The sequence below is a fragment of the Uloborus diversus genome, chromosome 2, assembly GCF_026930045.1.
Source record: "Uloborus diversus isolate 005 chromosome 2, Udiv.v.3.1, whole genome shotgun sequence".
Taxonomy (NCBI): domain Eukaryota; kingdom Metazoa; phylum Arthropoda; class Arachnida; order Araneae; family Uloboridae; genus Uloborus; species Uloborus diversus.
Genome location: NC_072732.1, coordinates 10,637,146 through 10,657,841, shown reverse-complemented (window position 1 = coordinate 10,657,841; position 20,696 = coordinate 10,637,146). Strand labels below are relative to the sequence as shown.

The 20,696-nt window shown below is 31.8% G+C and overlaps 1 protein-coding gene across 1 annotated transcript in view; it reads right to left on the bottom strand.

The window, feature by feature from the left end:
• The window catches only part of LOC129217798 (transient receptor potential cation channel subfamily A member 1 homolog), a 101,499-nt gene that overhangs the window by 33,244 nt on the left and 47,559 nt on the right, over positions 1-20,696 (bottom strand). The window contains exons 12-17 of the mRNA XM_054852139.1: positions 17,829-17,975; positions 17,000-17,111; positions 15,276-15,412; positions 11,704-11,825; positions 7,463-7,648; positions 3,408-3,508 (exon numbers count right to left, since the gene is read on the bottom strand). Coding sequence (XP_054708114.1) covers positions 3,408-3,508; positions 7,463-7,648; positions 11,704-11,825; positions 15,276-15,412; positions 17,000-17,111; positions 17,829-17,975 — 805 coding nt within the window. The remainder of the gene's footprint in view (positions 1-3,407; positions 3,509-7,462; positions 7,649-11,703; positions 11,826-15,275; positions 15,413-16,999; positions 17,112-17,828; positions 17,976-20,696) is intronic.

The following is a 20,696-nucleotide window of genomic DNA, read 5'->3' as shown; positions in this document are numbered from 1 at the left end:
TTATCTTGTGCAACATCATGAAGAGCCAAATTTAAAAAGTAACTTGTTTATTATGGCTATGATATATACAATGACATGTTAAACGAAATATTGGGAATACGCTCTTTACATTATTAAGTAGCTCATAATACTTTAAATGACTTTTGAATCTAACATTCTAAGTCAAAGTATGAAACGTTAAACATACTGAGCTATGATATTCATGTCAAGAGCAGCAAGCCGAAACTATCGGCAAAAACGGACAGACTCCACTGAGCTGCCGAAAGAAACAACCAAGTCTGACTTGGGTTGCAAATTGAAAAGGGAAGAGAATGAAGCAAAGTGCCGGGAGCTTAAATGCTACCGGCAATTTGCATATTCTGCTGACGCGATCTTGTTGCAAGAAGGAATGAACGAATGAAAAAAAAAAACCTAATGCAAATTAAGGTTGCCAACACTTTTGGAAAATGATTTACTTCCTTTCGTAACATGTTTGATAAACAAAAACAGCCTTGCATACAGCAGATAGATGGTTTCTATAGACTTTAATGAATGACAGGGATTTAAAAAAAAAAAATTCAGATTCTTAATATTCCACATTTGTTTAGGTTAAGTAAAGAATAAAAATCATTCTTCAAACCCGTTTGATTACTTTTCAACAAAAATTACAAAGAGCTTTCATATTCTCTAAGCATTTCCATAGAATTTACATATCTTTATACATAAAAGGCTACTTCTGTCCGGATGTCCGGGGTAAACTTCAAAACTACTGGACGGATTTTAACCATTTTTCACCATAGATAGCTACATTATCAGGGAGCAACTTAGGCTATAATTTATTCCTTAAAAACTTAGTTTTAAAAAGCTATGGTGGAAAACAGTAAATTTCATGTCATTTCCCCATGTTATGATTAAATATAAAACCCATTGTTAGGAAAATTGGTTGCCTAACAACAGTAGTATTAAAAGTAATAACAATGAAAATTTTGAATCAAGGCTTCTCCAGAGCAAACATGAGTCTAAAGTCATTTAAACATTTGGAAACTCACTTTTTGCACACTTATAGAAACATAGTAGAGAGCATTTTTTTTTTCTTTTTTTGTGTGTGTAGTATTTAATTAAATTAAGCGCACGATTTTTTTAGTAATCTTTGTTTTTGTTAGATATATTTTGGAAATTCTTCGAATTTTTATATGCTTCACTTTGCGCTTTCGTTTCTAAATGAATACCCTTTCGTTCTTTATACTTATTGCTGTTTTACTTTTATGGGTAAGGATGAAGCTCAATTTTTAATGACGTCAAAGCGGAGTGTTTTGAGTTCTTTCAGTTAAAACCAGGGCTGGCTTTCTGCCGGCAGAAACTAGTTTTTGCCATGCCAGTGGCAGAAACTGGTTATAACCGGTAAAAACCGGCAGAAACTGGCAAAAACTTGAAAGTGTCTCTAGTAACTCAAGTAATTACTAAATGATATTTGTTTATGTAAAGCAAAAAATTAAACTTCATTTCATCATTTAAAAAAATAAAATCCTATGCTTGTGCCCTTGATTTAGTTTGGAAAGGAAACTTTTCAATTGCAGCTATGCTCGTAATACTTGGATTAATCTAACAAAGGATGAAAAATCATATGGGTGCTTAGGGAAGATGAGTGAGATATAGAATTAAACAGGCATTACTGATCATAATTTGCTGGCTTATATGCTTCATCTAAATTGGGAGTGATTGAAATTATTATGTACTACAAGAAGAAAGTGATAGAATTTTACTTGCCAATATTAACGTAGATTTTGTACTTAATGCTATATAGCTTTACAAAGCAAATTGACCCCATTTCTCGAAACTTATTTTTCCAGTCAAATTTTTACCACTACCCGAATTACTACATAGTGGATTATTTTAAAAAAATATACAATGGATGAAAATTTCACAAATATTGTCTGTTCCTTGCTGCATTACTTGGTAGCTCTTCTGTTGCAAGAATATTTTAAAGTTTCTCATTTGTGCATATTAAATTGAGAAACTGTTTAGATTTTAGAAACCACATTTTCTAAGAGGCAACTGCAGGGTCCAAACAATGTAACATTTCATTTTGAACTGTGATAATATTGTAATTAAATGGCGCTTTGGTTGACAATTAATTATTTTTTCATTTTCTATTACATGTCAATAATTTTTTTTTTTGTTATTTTGTGAGTTTTTGCCAGTTTCTGCCACAAATATGGCAGAAAGTGGTTTTTGCTGTGCCGGTTTTAACCGGTTTCTACCAGTGGTTTTAACCGCCTCGGCAGAAACTTGCCAACCCTGGTTAAAACAGAAAACAAAAGAAAGTAGCGATTGTTTCTCACAATTATTACTGACCCAGGCAACACCGGGTATTTTCGCTAGTTCTACATAAACTGTGCAAACATTCCAGGCAGATTATGTAAACAGCAATATTCCTTTTGCTGTTGCTACTTTCACAAAAACAAAGAAATATAAATTAACAGTTAAAAATTACAAAAATATATTTCAACTATTACTCCAAAATTTCTAAAAATACTGCTTTAAGAAATACAGTCAAACCTTGATATCTCGAACCTCCTTATCTCGAACCCCTTGATGTCTCGAATAAATATTTTCCCCCTGCACTTTCTATAAAAACCCCTATGTATTTTCCATAGTTATATCGAAATTTATTTTTCGAAACCTTTGATATATCGAAATTTTTGCACAGAAGCAAGTTTCAGTTGTCGTTTTTCTTTGGCAATTTTTGTAGTAAAACCAGTTCCAGGGACCAGTTTTCATCTCTCTTCTTGGAAACTTTGTGATTAGGGAATTGAAGCAAGATAATAGGGAAGTGTTGGTATGAAAGGGGTGCTGTGTTTTCCCCAGAGTTTAGAATCTTAGTGCATTTCTCTCAAACATGTTGCCCACTTTGAGAAAAGGGGGTTGATTTTTCGCCAGTCAATTTTTAAGTGCAAACGGAAAATGCGTTCCTCATTTTCATCATTTTGCTTTTTTAACTCCTACAAAATGGCAGCTGAAAACTTTTTTGAATGTGTGGAGCTACTAGTTGAAGATACGAATTTTTTAATTTTTAGGTGAAAAACCAAGTTGAAATTGTTGTTCATTTCTAAATCTCTTCCTGTGCACTTTCGACAATTATAAAATTTCAAATCTAGTAAAATATTGAAGACTACTTTATTGATCATAATTCAAAGTGGTCTTATAGTACATATATAAATGCATATAGCGTACGTGTGTGCAATTCTGAGAGTTTTTAGTGTAATTTTTTTAAAACCTTGATAACTCAAAAACTTGATATCTTGAATTTTTTTCCCGTCCCGAGAGATTTGAGATATCGAGGTTGTACTGTAATAACAATAATTTGAAAAAATGTCACAAAACACTCTTAACAATCATGCATGAGAGAAGAAAGACTTGATGCATACCATTAGCATCAAAGGATGGTTGAATTTCAAGACTTCTTTGTCGCTAGTATAAGGGGCAACGTTCTTCTTTACACTACCTTCTTCATTATAAATATTAGAACCTAAATGAAACGGCCAATAAGAATTGACAACGATTAAGCAATGAAATACATTTCCATCTAACAGATAAATGAAAATTCATGCTTTTTTAAACAATCTTTTAACATTCTTGAACAACTCTGCAAGAAATATGTAAAATCTTCTCACCTTTAAAGGTTTTTACATTGCTTTAGAAAATAAAACAAGAATACAGTATAGAGATAATACAATATATGAGATGTTTATTTAAGGAAACATAGAAGTTTTAATTCAAATAGCACATTCATTAATTTGGGATGACTTTAAATAATAGCAGTCCGGGTAAAATTTTTATTGAAAGAAGTTAAGGAATTTTTTTTTTCTCATAAATTCAGAAGAAATCTGAAAAATGAGAGAAAAATGGATGTCCTTTTTTTTGAGAAGGGAAAAATACTATTTATCTTATATCTTTAATCGAGCAATTCTTGTGAATATATATATATTTGGTATCTCGAAAATGGCTCTAACGATTTGGATGAAATTTTGGATTTAATTGTAGTTTTGCATTCTACGTTCATCTACATCAGTGTTTTTTCTGCAAAAACGCGATTTTTTTACAAAAAACAGTTTTTAAATATAAAGTCTAATTAAGTAAAGCCTTGAAGTGAACTGAATTGACGCATCAGGCAGACAATTTGCAACCATAACAATGAAAATTTGCCAGGCTTGGCTGATATTGGCCACTTTGGCTAATTTCAAACACACTTGGTTGAAAACAAATCCAAAAGCATTGTAAGTAGATGTAATGGTTTTTTCTTTTTTAAGTGAAACTATTGCTTGACCGTCCTATTTTATTTTATTTATTTATTTTCTTTTTACACTTCAAATAGTTTAACATGTTTTTTTAAATCACGCATATAAATTTTATTTCAAAGATACGTATGTCTTGAGACTGTTTATGTTTTGTTAAGACGTTGTTATCATCTGTTGGAATAATTTGCGGACCATCAGTTTTGATGGATATCAAGCTACCAACTACACTAAAAGTACTTATTCGAAAAGAAAATCTCGATTGGGATAAAATCGTGAAACGCATCATAGTATGAAAAGGAAGTATTTGGTTAAAAACCAATTTCACCAAAGCAGAACTGGTTCCAAGGTCAAAGTATTTTATAATTACCGACATAAAAATTGTATAATGGAAACAAATGTAACAGATAGTTTAAAGCAAAATGTTGATTTAATTACATTCAGAATCTTCTTTGTTTGTTACTTTAGTGTTATAAGAAGGTCGAGTGCTTAATATTTCGTTAACGTGAAGTTTTTCAAGTATATTTGGAAAAGTATTGAACCTTAAAAAAACACGAATTGACAAAAAAATAATTCTTTTAAAGCCGAGCGAGGCTTGGTCATACTTGAATATAAATTGCAGTCCTGCTAGTGGATTGTTAAAAAGACTACTCCCATTATTTTGACAAGAAAGTAACTATGGCCACTGTAGAAACCAATATTTAGACAAGTTTTCCGTTCAGACATAAAAAAACGGCAATTATTCCAACAAACTAGAAAATAAACCTGAGGGAAAAGATCCCACCAATCTTATCTCTTTTCGTTTTCCCTACCAGTAAGATCCACTTAAATTTTATCCCCTTCCCAGCTTTTTTCCAAAATGTTTTATCTCCTATTCGCACGTGTAATTAAAAAAAAAGGCATTTATAAAGAAAGAAATTTAATATAATTGTAGGGGTAAGGTTTTGAAGAGACTTTGGATTTTACAAGTTTATATGAAGGCAGTTGATTCTAAAAAAGCATTGCAAAATATGTCTAACGTGATTCATTCATTCATTAATTTTTTTTGTAGCAAAAAATAAATAAATAAATAAATAAATTAAAAAGAAATAAATAAATAAAAACAAAATAAAATAAAATAAGTGTAAGTTTATGCCAGACACAATGAGTTTATCTGACATTCAAACAAAAATATTCAAACATTGTACAAATAGGAAGAGAACTTACTACAGAATTAAAAGATGAATAGATTTTTTACAAAAAAAATATAGACCACAGTCCCTTGAAGTAAAACTAAATCCTAAGCTTTCCACAACAATATGTTGCAACCAAAATATTTGAATGAAATGTATAGAGACTTGGAATGTGTCTTTGGCACAGAAATTTTGAACATTTCTTGAAATATGCTTTACTACCTGAAGCAAAGATTTTTCATTTGTGTGAACTGTCAGAAACTAAATAAACTCTAGCTACCAGAGCATTCTGGCTACTTGAATGCCAGATAGATGAGTTTTTATTGCATTAAATAGTTTCAATGTGTTCTATAAGTGCTTTGAACAAGAATTAAATTTTTTTCACATCCATAAGCAATAACAGAGTAGAATAGAAATTCATGTTCACATTCAATGTCACTGGATTGTAAATAAATTCAGACATAATTAGAAAACTTCAAATGTCAATTGAGTTTCACAAAATTGGTGTAGTTTTAAGTCGTTAAGAAATAATGCTAAATGTACAGCTGCTTGTTCAAAGGAAAGGCAGGTAACAAAATGTACTGTCCGTACATTCTACGTGGGCAGAATATATCATTAGCTGCTGGCATCAGAAAAGAAATAATTGTTTTGCATTTCAAGAATTCTTATAAAACTGCAGATCATACTTAGCATGTTCCGAAAGTGTAAAACTATTTTAAACCACAGCAATAAAATCTACTAATATTCATAATTGTTAAACTAAAATGTAGATTCACAAAAATAACTCTGGATAAATATGTATAAATTTCAATTAAGAAACCATCCCGACAAACACATCGCTACACAGTGTTGCCAGATTGGGGGAAATTTCCCCATTTTGGGAAAATCTGGTGCTCTCTGGGGAAATTTTGGGGAAATGGGTTTTGAGTGGAATTCTTTGGGGAAATTTTTTTTTCTTGGGGAAAACCTGGGGAAAAAAAACCTCGGGGGGAAAAACGAATTTTTTCGTATTTAGATTCGCGTCAAGAAGTAGTAGTGTTTGTATCAAACAACGTTGGTTTAGCTTTGCTCAACTTTATGGAATTCGCATTTCGCATTATGTGGAAAATTATGCTATGGAATTCGCATTAATGTTCTGCATGAGTACCTAGTTGATACGTGAAATAGGTAAAAATAAGTGATGAAGAATGTTCTTGGATAAATATATACAAAAATCATAGTTTAAATGTACATACAGAAACAGAGTAGTAAATACAAGTAGAAAAAAAAAACCTTTGGCTATTTCTCATCTTTCGGTCAGGCGCTTATGACTAGTGGCACCCGCACGGCTTTGCCCGTAGTAGACAATTAAAAGGTCTTTTGGTTCCCCTGCATGTTTACAAATAATGCATGATGAATTTCTCGCCGATTGGCTTGCCCACGTTACGGTTCCACGTTATGATAGCTTGGTAATTTACTCGTCCATCTTATGATAATTTTGCTCGGGAAAATGGAATAGAAAAAGAACAAAACTGAATTCTCGAAAAATCACTTAAAGGTGCACCCCCCATGCTACAAACTAATCCTTTGCCAAATTTCATGAAAATTGGCCCAACGGTCTAGATACTATGCCCGTCACAGAGATCCTGACAGACAGACAGAGACTTTCAGCTTTATTATTAGTAAAGATAAAGAAGACAAAAAAAAAGTGAAAATGGGAAGAAAAAAAAATGGGGAATTTTGTAAGAAAATTTGGCTTTTTGGGGAAAAATTTTATTTTCAAGAGACAAAAATATTAGAGGAAGTCGATTCATTTTATGAAAATATTAGTGGAAAAATAATTTTTGAATTTGGGGAATTTTGATAGAAAACATGGCTTTTTGGGGGAAAGTTGGAAGGGAATTGGGGAAATCTGGATTTGACCAATCTGGCAACACTGTCGCTACAGCTAAAGCACTTGGTATAGACAAGAAATGAAGGAGGAAAGAGTTATTGAGCGAATACAAGGTAAGTAAGGCGAAATTAAGTTAAAAGTACCGGTGAAGACGCTTGTCCCAGAGCTCGTGGAAGAGTCATCTCGATCCAGTCCTTTGTACAGGCTGGGCCTGTAACAGGCAAACATGTCGTCCAGAAATTCGTAGTTGAACGATTTCTCGAACTTCACGTGGTCGTCGGGAAAATCGTTCCACGTCACGCAGCGGTCAAAAACATAGGCAGCTACATCTGAAACATGTGTGAAATGGATTCAAATTGCAGGTTCGTACAGCAAACTAAGAAATTGCACTAGAAAAGAGCAATAGGAAAAGTAATTATACACATTAATATCATCAGAGTTGAATTTAGCCTCTTGCTGCCCATATGCTGACCTGAAATTTACAGATCCCCCCCCCTCCCGTTTCCTCTCAAAATAAGAATTAACATTCCTTCACAAGCCTAACTAAAGCCTACTCAACGCCTGCACATTGCTTCCTTTGGAATGTCACTGCAACTAATATATTACTTTTTATGTTTAGAAAATATGTTTTTTCGTGCTATGGATGAAAATAAATTTTATTTAAAGATGAAACAAAATACCTACGGAGTATGAAAGTTTATCGACATTTAATTTCAAAGCGTAGTAAAAAAAAATGCATAATGATTCAAACTCTTCGTTGCTAAAAACTTAACCTTAAAAGTGGGAAAAATCTGCAACGTAAAACTTGGCCTTCATTATCCAAACTGAACCCCACCATAATTAACATAAAATGACATCGGAATGCATAACACAAAGTTAATTTCGAGACAGTACCGACTAAATGTGCATATGGTTGTCACTGTAAAAATTGCAATCAAATTAAGAAGTGTAGGGACATCAGTCTGCAGTGTATTTATTCTACTGAAATGTGGTATAAGAAACTATTGAAAGAGGCTAGAAAATTAAAACTGCTTTATGGAAAATATAATCATTTCAGTGCATAAAAAAAATTATGGTTGCCCTTGACATAAATGCACAAACTCAGGTAGATGGTACCACACACATAGAGACAAAAAAAACTTTATATTTATTACTACTATCACTTCTTTAATTTAACATACATTTAATTTTTGCATAACTTAACTTCTGCATAGTCAACATGCAATTATGCACTAGCAGTAACAAAAGCGAAACAAAAAACCAAAGATTAGACTTTTAAGCTCAGAGCCTTTGATCACCACGGGCAAAATTTATTTTCAGCCTAGCTATTAACAGTGATATTCAAACAGAAAATGAAAAAATACTAAAGAAGTCACGAAATTATTTTATAATTTTGAACTTTCGGTTTTCTACTTACTAACAAGACCCGGAATTTAGAACAAAATTCTTGCAAATCTGAACCTGCCAACCTATTGAAATAAGAGTTCAGACATTTTGTCAAGATCAATGAAAATGGATACTGACCCTCGCCGGTTATTGTAGAATGGTTGACAAGAACAATAGTTTTCTGTAAGTTTGTTTCTTGAAATTTAACGGGGCATTCCTGTGCCATTTTAGAGGTCATAGATTAGAGTCATAGATAGAGAAGTCTATAGAGAGGTCATAGAGATAGATAGAGGTCAGAGAGATAGAGAGGTCATAGATAGAGTAGTCATAGATTAGAACTTGACTATGCAGAAGTTAAGTTATGCAAAATTAAATGTATGTTAAATTAAAGAAGTGATAGTAGTAATAAATATAAAGTTTTTTTGTCTGTATGTGTGTGGTACCATCTACCTGAGTTTGTGCATTTATGTCAAGGGCCCCCATAATTTTTTTTATGCACTGAAATGATTATATTTTCCATAAAGCAGTTTTAATCTATTGTATCTATTTTTAGCATATTTGAGAGTTGAAAAATAGATAAGCTCTTGTTGCACTTATAATTTATTATTATTATTCAGTTATTTTTTTTTACAGGTAAAAGAAAAACTTAAAAAAAAAAAGTGTTTCAGAAAAAATAAAGCATCTGAAGCAGACAAATCTCATCTCTTTTTATAAAACCAATTCATTTCTAAACAGAAAAATAGAGTAAGAATAAGTAAATTTTGTATAAAAAACTTGAAGAGAAAAATTTCAGTTTTTCTATTTATTTATTTATTTTTTTTCATAATGTCTCTAACTAATATAAAGATAAGATACAATATAAATGATTTCTATTGATGCTATTGTTTTTTTTTCTTTGGATGTTTGAAATTTCGAAAACAGCCTCTAAAAGCAACCAATCTCCATCAAGAACAACTTTTTTTAGGAATTGAGATTGGTCGCTCCAGAGAAGTCTCACTGTATCTACAAGAGTACATTTTAGAGATATTTGGAGAAATGCAATTTTGATTTCCCACAAACACTAATAACATTTTAAATTTTAACGTGACAAATGCCAGCGAAAATTAAATAAACAGGTTTGTACAGTAAAAATGAAATAAAACAGATGACAAAAATCAGGGTTCATACTCTATTTGGGTGAAAAAATTCCATGACTTTTCCAGGACTTTTTCATGACTTCATGAAAATTTTCATGACCTTGTTACATGAAGAGAATAGTACTATTTAATATCAAACTTGCCTTTTTTTTGGAAATAAACATTAGCAAAACTTCTATGTGAATGCCACAACGTAATTGAAAAAATATCAGTGTATACTTAAAAAAACTGAATAATTCTTACCTGTTTTCATCATATAAGTTTAAGTTAAGTAAAACTACAGCGAATGATGCTTAAATGTCGACTATTTTTTTAGAAACAGGCAGAATGATAATGATTGTGGAAAAGGTTGAATGAATCATTACTAAGTTTCAATAAATTTGCTTTAAAAGTTGCCTTTTAGTGTCAACTTGACAATTTTTTTGGTTCTTTAAAATAAAGCCACATTCTTTAGTAAATTCATGTTTCTAAACTAGATATTTATTTTAAAAAAATTAAAAAAAACCACATTTCATAGAAAATAAATCTTTTGATTTAATTGTTTACTTTTTTGTTCCTTTTCAAATGCATATAAATTAATAGGTTCAGAAATTCCAGAACATGTTTGAATAATGACACTGAACGTACCAGTGGGTCGCATGGATTAGTTTTGCGGGCCATATATTGGGCACTACTGTTTTTGAGCATTAGAATTCCCCTATTTCTGTATTCTATCGCAAGACTAAAGATTGTCCAAAACCTTCAACAAATTGAGATAAACTCTGATAAATTTTGAATTAAAGATTTAGGAGTGATGGAAACGAACTCGAATGCAATGTTTTTTGAGATCGTTCAATTTTCCAATTTAAATAGCTCTCATGGTGCACAATACTAAATCACTCAAGATTTCTAATGCTCTTTTTAGCTACTGTTCCTTTTTTTTTCAGAACATTTTTCCATGACTGAAAATAAATTTCCATGACTTAGAATGAAAATTTCAATTTTCCATGTCTTTTCCAGGTCTGAAATTAGCTTATTTTTTTTCCCCATGACTTACCAGGATTTCCATGACCCGTACGAATCCTGAAAAATGCAAACAAAATGAAAAGATTGTAGGCAGAGTGTCATTTACCTGCCTAGGGCCTAATTGCAGATGACAACTCTTTCTGGATTTTGGCTTCAGTACAAGTTTTTAGTGTTCCTAATAACTGTAATTACATTTGAGGCAATTTCAAAGAGACTGCCATTAGACAAAACCCAAATCCTTAAGAGCAAACAGTACCTGAAGGGCCCAATATCGGCTGATTTTGCTACCGTTTTTCGGTACCTTCACAAAAATCTTGTTTTGAAATAGGTACTTTCACAAAAATCAAGTAATAAAATCAGTAGCATCACAAAAACATCGAAAATTTCACAAAAATTCGGATTTTATAATATAAAATTTGTTTCTCTGTTTAAAACAAAATTTACTCATAAAATAAAATTCTAAGCAGGTTTATATGAACAATTGTGGTATTTCAACTAATTTTTAGCTGTTTCTCACCAAAGTGTATTTATGCAATATTATCGCAATCTTTTAAGATGTTTTGGGGAACCGTTTTTCTCATCATTTCCAATATTGTACGCAGTACATAGCCCATTAAGCTGAAATTATGATTTTATTTTTGGTACTTCTTAGGTTTTTAGCTCCCCCCCTCCCCAAAAAACGAAACCTGTTAAAAATAATACTAGATGACATTTACACTTTTCGAACTAAAATTTCACTCGTTCTACTTCTCTTTTACAAAAATAAGATGTCTCTAAAAGGTCACAAAAACAATGTTGATAAAAAATACTTTCACAAAAATAGGTAGCGAGAAAAAAATCCTGGATTGGCCCCTGACCTGGCATGTAGCGGATGAGCCTGCGTAGGGGAGTCTGGTGGAGGAAGAACTTGTTCCTGTCCGTCTCATTGCGCAGGACGGACTCCCAGTTGGGGTCAGACAGGATCTTCATGGCCACTTCTCTAAGTGAGAGAGGATCGTTACCTTGGATTGTGCAAGGGGCAAAGAGAGAGGGGTCCACAAGCTGCAAGGACAGAATGAGAGACATCACAAAAGCAGAGGAGCATCGCCAATTACGCGAGATAGAGAGAGAGAAAGAGAAGGTGCCGGATCCACACCTGAATCTCTGCAGGGTTGCCAATTTCGTTTTTCAGTTACTACAAGAGCATTGACTTAAATTATTGAATAACTTCTAAAATGAAGCTTCCTTATGAACAACAGGAAAAGTTGACTTGAATATGTGAATATGTGTTCTAGCACAGACTATAACTCGTATCCTTTTTACATCATAGTTTCTATTTTATTTAATTTTTTAAGGGGTCACAGTACCTTTTAAACATTTTTTTTAAAATTTAAGTAAATTTTATATTTCTTTGAAACCATAACATGCATACTTATTCCTTAATCAATAATTTATTTTCAAAATTTAAGAATATTGCCTACTTTTTTTGAAAATTCAAAAAATTGAGGAAAATTTCAATTTTTTAAAATCCCTAAGCCTTTTTTATTTTTGCTCTAATTTAAAAAAAGTTTTTTTGCTAAGAGATCACTATAATCATCCCTAAAAATCTGTGCATTCATTTGCTTATGAGTTTATTAGAAAATTTTCTGTGATTAATTATGTAAAAAATCGAAGTTTCTTTTTTAAATTTGGTTTTTAAAGGTTTAACATGCACTAACCATTTGAGTAATTTATAAAATGCTTATCCCATGCACAATTTTGTCAAATAGGTTATCCCAATTGCAAAAAGTATTACTTTAAAGCTGTATCTTTAATAGAAAAAAATCCTTAGGGATTCTAATGACATGAAAACACAAAAAAACATTATTGAGAAAAAGTAATTTAAAGTTTTTCTTTTGCATAAGAACGCATAGTGAGCATGGCCTAAAATCACGCATAACTTTTTAAATATTTGAACTAAAGCAAGGAAACTTTTCCCCTCTGTTCAGAATAGTTTTAATTTTTAAATAAGCGATAAAAATATTTTAAAATCATTTCATAATTTTTGAGGTACTGTAAACCCCTTAAATCTAAAATTTAGCTTATTATAGGATACTAATATTCAACCAATAAGTAAAGAGTGGGGAGGGGGGTTTAATCCCTACCAAGGGAGGAACGAACATTTAAATATATATCAGACAGGTCACTGCCATTAGTGTAAAAGCAATAGCTCACGTTTTTAGGCAACAGTGCAGTTTGTCACAGTAGTGATCAGTGTGAAACTGGCACAAGATTCATGGCTGCCTGTAGAGAAATGAGAGGAGGGAGAGAGCAGGGAAAAAAACCTTGAAAAAAAAAAAACTTTTAAGTACTAAAGGGTTTACGAAAGCTTATGCATAAATAAACCAGAGCAGGAGTTATCATATTTTTCCGATTTGCGGAACTCTTCAAAAAAATTAGAATTTTTACACAGTACCTTGGCCCATCTCTTTTATGTGCATACATTGATATTGTGGACACTTCACTGCACACCTTGTTACTATCTGTGGCACTCAATGGTGCCATGGAACACAGTTTAGAATCTTTTGAACTGGAGAAAGACGCAGTGGCTTGAGTGGCTTTTCTTTTTAGTTGGTGTTGGGTGATTCAAATAAAAATATTTAACTGAGATTGAATTTAAAAAATGGAAATCCCACGATAGCCTCGAATATGAGTTGTATCTGTGTTACTATGCAATGGGGGAGGAGAAGCCAGATTAAAGCATTAAAGTAGAGATCTGGGTACATAAAGACTCATAAAAAATTTCATGTAAGCACTAAATAATGAAGGATAATCAACCATTCTTATTTTAATTTTTTGCAACAGTTTGATATTTTTTCTACCTTTAACAATACGGAAAGTTTACAGAAAAGCATAAATCCCACCCCTCCTCTTCCTCTACTTTCAAGCAGCCATGGAGAAAATTGCTTTTTACGCGAGTGCTGCAACTGAAAAAAGTGCTAAGAAGCTGATTCGCAGAGAGAATATGAGAAGAGCTATAGAATAGACAAGACATTTATTTATCGTGGATGAGCCACCAAAAACAGTTTGAAAAATTCATTAGAACATCAGGAATAAATGTAATAAAGACAACTCTTTTAAATGAAAAATTATACATATACAGAGATTAAAATAACAACTGACATGACATGATAGAAATGACAAAGTGCTGCATTTAAAGTATTTAGAATTGGGTTATTAAGATTAATTCTAAGAATATAAACAATTAAAATGATACAAAAGTTTTGAAAATTCAATGACTTATTCAGCACTCAAACAATTTCATTTATCATAAAATACAAAAATCCTTTGTAAAAATTAGCACAATTCAAATGGGTTCATATTCGTTTTTTTAATTAATTTAATTTTTCTGAAACTATCATATTGTTTAAACCAATGTTGAATGCTTGCTTTTTGAACAATAACATTTATATAAGGGTATGGAAGTCTGAGAGACAAACTTTAGTTTTTTCTCACAATTTTCATTTTCACCCATTTAATAATGAGTACTAGTACACCTGCCACTACAACATCATTTTTTTCACATATATTTTATAATTTAGAACTCCCTAAGCTTCCAGATGGGTCCCATGGGCAAACCTGGCTCCTGTGAATTTATTTCATTTAACTTTTTATTTTGGTTATTAAAGAAAAAACATTTAGTTGATTTCCTTATATTGTCACCTCAAAGCAAAAGTAGGATATCTCACTGTTATTTCTGGGATCAGATGTCTTACTGTTGCTCTGAGGTGACAATATGCCAATTCAGGAAATTTCAATGCCTAAATGTTACTTTCTTTCTTTTGCAATTTTTATGAGTAAAAAAATAGGCAATTTTGTTAGTTATTTTTAAAGTTATGCAATGATTAAGGAGTTAAAAAAAACATTGTTACAGGTGTTCTTAAGGTGACCAGTGAATGAACGTCTTGGGATTGACAACAGTAACTTCTCTCTATACAATTCCAGAAACAAAACAACAAGAAAATTTGATTTTTGTCTTCTGGCTAGAAATGTTCATTAGCTGGGCTGCTACACTGTTTAAGTTTTTTATGAATTACAGATTTAAGTAAAAACATTTTAAATGCCATGAACCAAATGCCACAGCTTTCAACAATATTAACAATTTTTTAAAGTAAAATTCCACTTAAGTCTTCTGATACTGGTCTGACTACCCTTTAGTTAACTCATAACAGGTGTGCATTGCTAGTTTTTGTTACTTATCATTTGTACTTAAGTTTGGCCATGAATAAGTTCATTTGATTTATTGCTGTAAATCAATCAACACCTCCAAACCTGCAATGTATGAGCTGTTGGTACATTGCATATAGTTCTGCCTTAGCCCTGGCTTATAGGCGGTAACTTACTGCGTACCAGCAAACCTGTCACAGGCAATAAAGCAAACAATTGCGTTTCTAAGTTAATTCATACATACTCATGCCCTCTGTCAATGGCGAGGTCGAGACAATTCTTTCCGTTCTTGTCCAACTGAGCTATGTTGGCTCCAGATTTCAGTAAGAGCTTCACCACCCCTCGATGACCTTCACGAGCAGCCAGGTGCAGAGGAGTAGCCTAGAAGTAATTAGAGATGATGTAATGGAAAATGATAGCTCAATGCTGAAAAGGCAAAAAAAAAAAAAAAAATCCTGCATCCAGCATTCATTTGGATCTAGTTCTTGATGCTGTTTTGGTAATTTATACAATCCAAAATGTTTCAATATTTTTTATTATTATTAATTTTTTTATATATAAAAGACTGAAAATATGAAGATTTTTCTGTACTTTCAGTTAGTTGTGATGATAGCTAAAAACTGAGACAAGAATGTACCTATAAATTTCAATTCAGAAACAGCAATATTTTAACAGCTAAAATCATATTCTAACCTAACTTTTATGTTAATCCTAACATTCCAACAGGACAGTTTGTGTTGATTAATAAGTCCTAAAAAAAAGGCCATTTTTAAAATGGTTCATTATATAGCTATGTAGAAGAAATTTATAAATAAAGTTTCCAGAAATACAACATGGACTTCTAGAAGGCCAATTGTTACAAATGGGTCATCTGTCTCCTGACATAAACTGACAAATAACTCATTTCGTGAGTGGAATTTAAAAAAATTTCAAATGCCAAATTTAATTTATTTTTCAACACTAGTGTAACTTTTTAACTTTACTTATAATGTCTACTTCAGTCAAAATCATATTAATAAAAAAAAAAAGTTGCTCAAATAGTCATAAGCCGTATTAGAAATTAGTGGCCATTGGTCATATTTTGAGACAAAATGTTTTGATTTGAAACTTAGATTTCCAACCTTATGTGCCTGATTCGGCACCTAAAGTTTTGAACCTCTTTGAAGCTTTTCTTTCTGGAGTCGTGATTAAGACCTGTCATTGACCAGAGGATTAAATTATCAAAGTAGTTTAAATAAATACAATAAATTTTGTCCCAACACAATCATTTCTTTAGTATACTTTGTAGATCTTTTAAAATAGGATATTGGCATTTCTATTCAATAAACAATTTATAAATTTTTGGATACATATATGTTTGAACTTGTATTTGGCATCATCATGACAGCTAGAATTAAATTCCTATTTCTAATACTGGTCATGAGAATTGTAGGTATGTGTTTCAGAATTACGAGGAACTCTTCCCCTTAAAGTAAAAAAAAAGCTCATGGATGAAAAGTCTTCCAACAAAGGCCAAGACGATTGGAACTTGCAGAAAAAAAACTTCAGCCTTTATGAAAACTCAGAGAGGCAACTAGAAACCATCCATCAAGCTATTGAAGCTGCCTCAGAAAAATTAAATTAAAACATTAAAAAAGAAATTAAAATTATGAAGGGAAAAAGTTGACGTATTTACTACAAAAAATAAATCTATATAAAACAAAAATCATTTATTATACAAATTGCACTGTAACTAGCAATATTTAAACTTGCTATACGTTGAATATTAAGTTGGTTTTAATCTTTATGATGGGGGAGGGGGGACATGTCAGTTCTAAATCTCAACAACTTATGAACTTTGAAAATTGTGAGCAGTTCAAAGATATTCTACTAAATTCAACTAATAACAGTAAAAACAAATTAAAACTTTTAAAGATTTATTGGGAAGTTGAGTAAATACATTTGGAGAAATTCCTGGGTCATACTTGCCTTGGATTTGTCAAGGGAATTGACTGGGCAGCCGGAGTGCAAGAGAATTTGAGTGCAACGCTTCCAGCCCTTCGAAGCAGCACAATCCAGAGCTGTCCACAAGTAGCAATTCCTTGGGAAGAAAAAAATACTTTTAGAAACTGAACGAGTCTGAGATCGAGTCCATTCAAACTGCAGCATTATGATCATTATCATTTATGCACATTTTTAAAAGTTTAAATTTTGCCTTGATATAGAAAGCAGGGAACCATCACTGTTGGAATTTAAAATATTGTTTTTTGTTACAACATCAAATACAAATGTGATGACCTTAACAGGCTCTGGGCTCAATTAGGCAGGTACTAACTAGTCAGTTTATTAACCCCCCATGAAGATCAATGGCCCTCTTAAAGCTATCCACCCCCTTGCTCATTACAGCCTCTTTTGGTAAGCAATTCTGGGTGCAAAAAACCCTACCAAAATAATAATTTTTCCTAATTCCCAGGTTAGACTGAGATTTGAATGGCTTACAACAACGACCCCTTGTCTTGCTTTTCGTGCAAAAAATTAATCCATTAACGTCTTTCAATTTGGTAGATTTAAACAACTGAATTGTGTCCAATTCAGAAAAAAAATCTTATCATTCACAGAAAGAAAAAAAAAACTTGCTTTCATGACTCTTTTGCCATTTATTTTCAAGGTTTACAAAACGCCATTTTGACTCATTTTTGAATTCAGATCTTTTTTAAAAAAAAGAGTCCCCAGGGAATATTTGAAAAAGCAGAAAACCGCCTCTATATCATAGATTCTATTTTGTTCTACGATGGCACATTAAGTAAATTACTATTACCTCGCATTAATATTTGCTCCAGCATTCAACAGGACACTGACCATCGGATAGTGACCACTGAGACAAGCCAGATGCAGGGGCGTGTTGGCATTTTCGTCTTCCGAACTGACGATGGTCTTGGAGTAATTCATGAAAACTTGTGCAACGCTGCGAACAAAGGGAAAAGCCACAAATTAAGAGTTTTGAAAAGAATCACTGGCATTTTAGATGACATGAATGAGATAGATGCACAAGTCAACGATGTTATTGCATTTATGGTGTGAATATTTGCTTGATAATATTGTTTTTTTTTTTTTTTTTTTAATGATTCAAACTCACCTGAAATATTGAGTGACATTTCATAAGAATTAAATTAACAATAAGTGAAACAGTTAAACATAACCATGACAAAATCCAAGGGAAAAGGAGTTCTTTTTCATATAAACAAAATAAGAAATTTTCTTATTTCTCATTTTTTAATGGGATACAATTAACTCTCGTTTATCGCGGTTAATTCGTTCCAGACTTCACCGCGATAACTGAATTTCGGCGAAGTAGGATTCTGTATATATAAACCGAATATTTTCCTAATTAGAGGGCATAAAACTTACTGACGACAATTTAAATAAGTTTTTAACATAGTTAGAGACCCCTAGACATGAAACAGCACCTTTATCCAACATTATATTTGTATTACTTAATATATTGCACAAAATATGAGAAAACGAGATATATTAGACGGAATCGATATCACATTAATTATTGGGGAAAAAAGTACACACACAGTTCTTACACACTACTACTAACCTATGAAAATAGCTCGACTTCAAGTTGTTCAATAATGAATTAAATTTTAGTTAGTGACCGTATATACCCCCTTTCTTCCTCTACATTTATCCTTATCAAAGGTATTACGCATACAGCTTCAAAAGCTAGTACGTTGTTGAACACCATTAGAGATGTAGTTATCCCCTAGTAATAATACAGTGATTTATACTTTGCAGTTAGCGTTTAAGGTTAAATTGAGATAAACTTTCTTCGGCGCTTTTAAACCTCCACTCCCTCAACTAGTACAACTACAGTCCCTAAGAAGAGTTTACCTTACTTAAAAGACATAATTTGTAATTCTATTGTAAGAAAAAGTTTACACGAGAACATAAAAAAGGCTCATTGCTATAATTGAAAAAAAAAATGCGATGCAGTGAAACCGCGAAAGTCGAAACACGAAGTAGGGAGGGAAGACTACTAGGATAACTGGGGAAACAAGTAAAGCAAGCAATGTAAAACATTTTGGCAATAGCTTTTAATCAATTAAAAGCAATATTTAAACAGCAAAGCCCTTCTATATATACTCTGGAGTTGATCACACAATAAGAATTACCCTCCTTTTCGATACCAATATCATACCTGCCAAAAAGAATCCAGAAGATTTTTTTTCTTTTTTATTTGTTAATCTGGAAGATTTTTAACTTGAAATAAAATCAAGCAAGACTTTTTTTAAACATTAACCCACTCTCTTTATATTTGAAACTATAAAATTAGTTCTGAATTTTATATAAATTGAACTTATATTTAGTAAAAATCAAAATGGAATCATTTTGAATGGATTCATTTTAATATTTACACAGGAACTTTTACACGTCTATTATGAAGTTGATAAATATTTCAACTTCAAATATTATATAAAATAAAATTATGTTCTAATAAAAAGCTATGCAGGCTTTAAAGCATTTAAAATAATGCAGTTGCAGAAGAAAACTAACAACACTGAACAGTTTCTGGAGCTGGGGTTTTGTCTCAAACAAATTTTCATCCAAAGTAAGTGACTCACTGAGGTCTCAACCAACAGATGTATAAAAGTCGCAACATTCAACTTATATTGAAGCATAAAATTTAGAAACATATTTTAAATAATGTTCAAGAAATCAAATTTAAGCTAATTATGGCATTCAAATCCAACTGTGGTGAAAATATAGACTAACTCTTGACAAAACTTCAGGGATGAGAGTGGTCAGAGAGCAAAAAGGAGGAAATCCAAAAAAATGTCCATAAAAGGGATGATATCCAAAAAAATTTCGTGATATCCAAAACTACATAAAAATAGAACCTGGAAGCCATGATATTCAAAAATTAAACAAAAAATGGCTAATTTACCAGTTTTAAAGGTAATACGTATTTAATTAAGTATGAGTAATAATTTTGTACAATTTGCTGCATTGTACCATTTCTTGCAAGGGTGTTTATTCCTAAATAAATATAAGTTTTGAAAAAGAGGCAACAATTTCTAACCCCTGAGTCCTCGAACATAGGGTTGGGGGAGCCAGAGTTCAATCTTGGCTGCATCACACAATAGTGTCAACTTTTCATATTTTTTAGAGAAAAATTCATTTTTTTTTCATTAAAAACATTTGAGTTTATAGTGATAAACGAGTGAGAACATAAATTTTAAAATTAGGGCTGTTTGTGAAGTAAAAATTTACAACAGACAGGGGTAGAAGTGATCGACTTGTCACATATAGGACATTTTCGACAAAAAATATAGGACAAATATAGGACACATTATATGAATAGTTTCGCTATGAAAAAAGAAATAATGGGGCATTCCAAGGTATTTTTGACATTATGTAGAGTCCGTAACGTGACCTTTTTTTGCCATAACTTTTTAATTTACCGTTTGATTTGCAAATTATTTTAATTTGAGCTGGTGTGTTGGTAGGAAAAGATCAAAATAAAATAATATGCTAACCAAACAGTAAACTAAAAAGTTATGGCAAAAAAGGTCATGTTACGGACTCTACATAAATGTCAAAAATACCTTGGAATGACCCTAATACATACATATTATTTATTTATTCTTCTCAATGATTTTGTTTTAAAAAAAAAACCCTC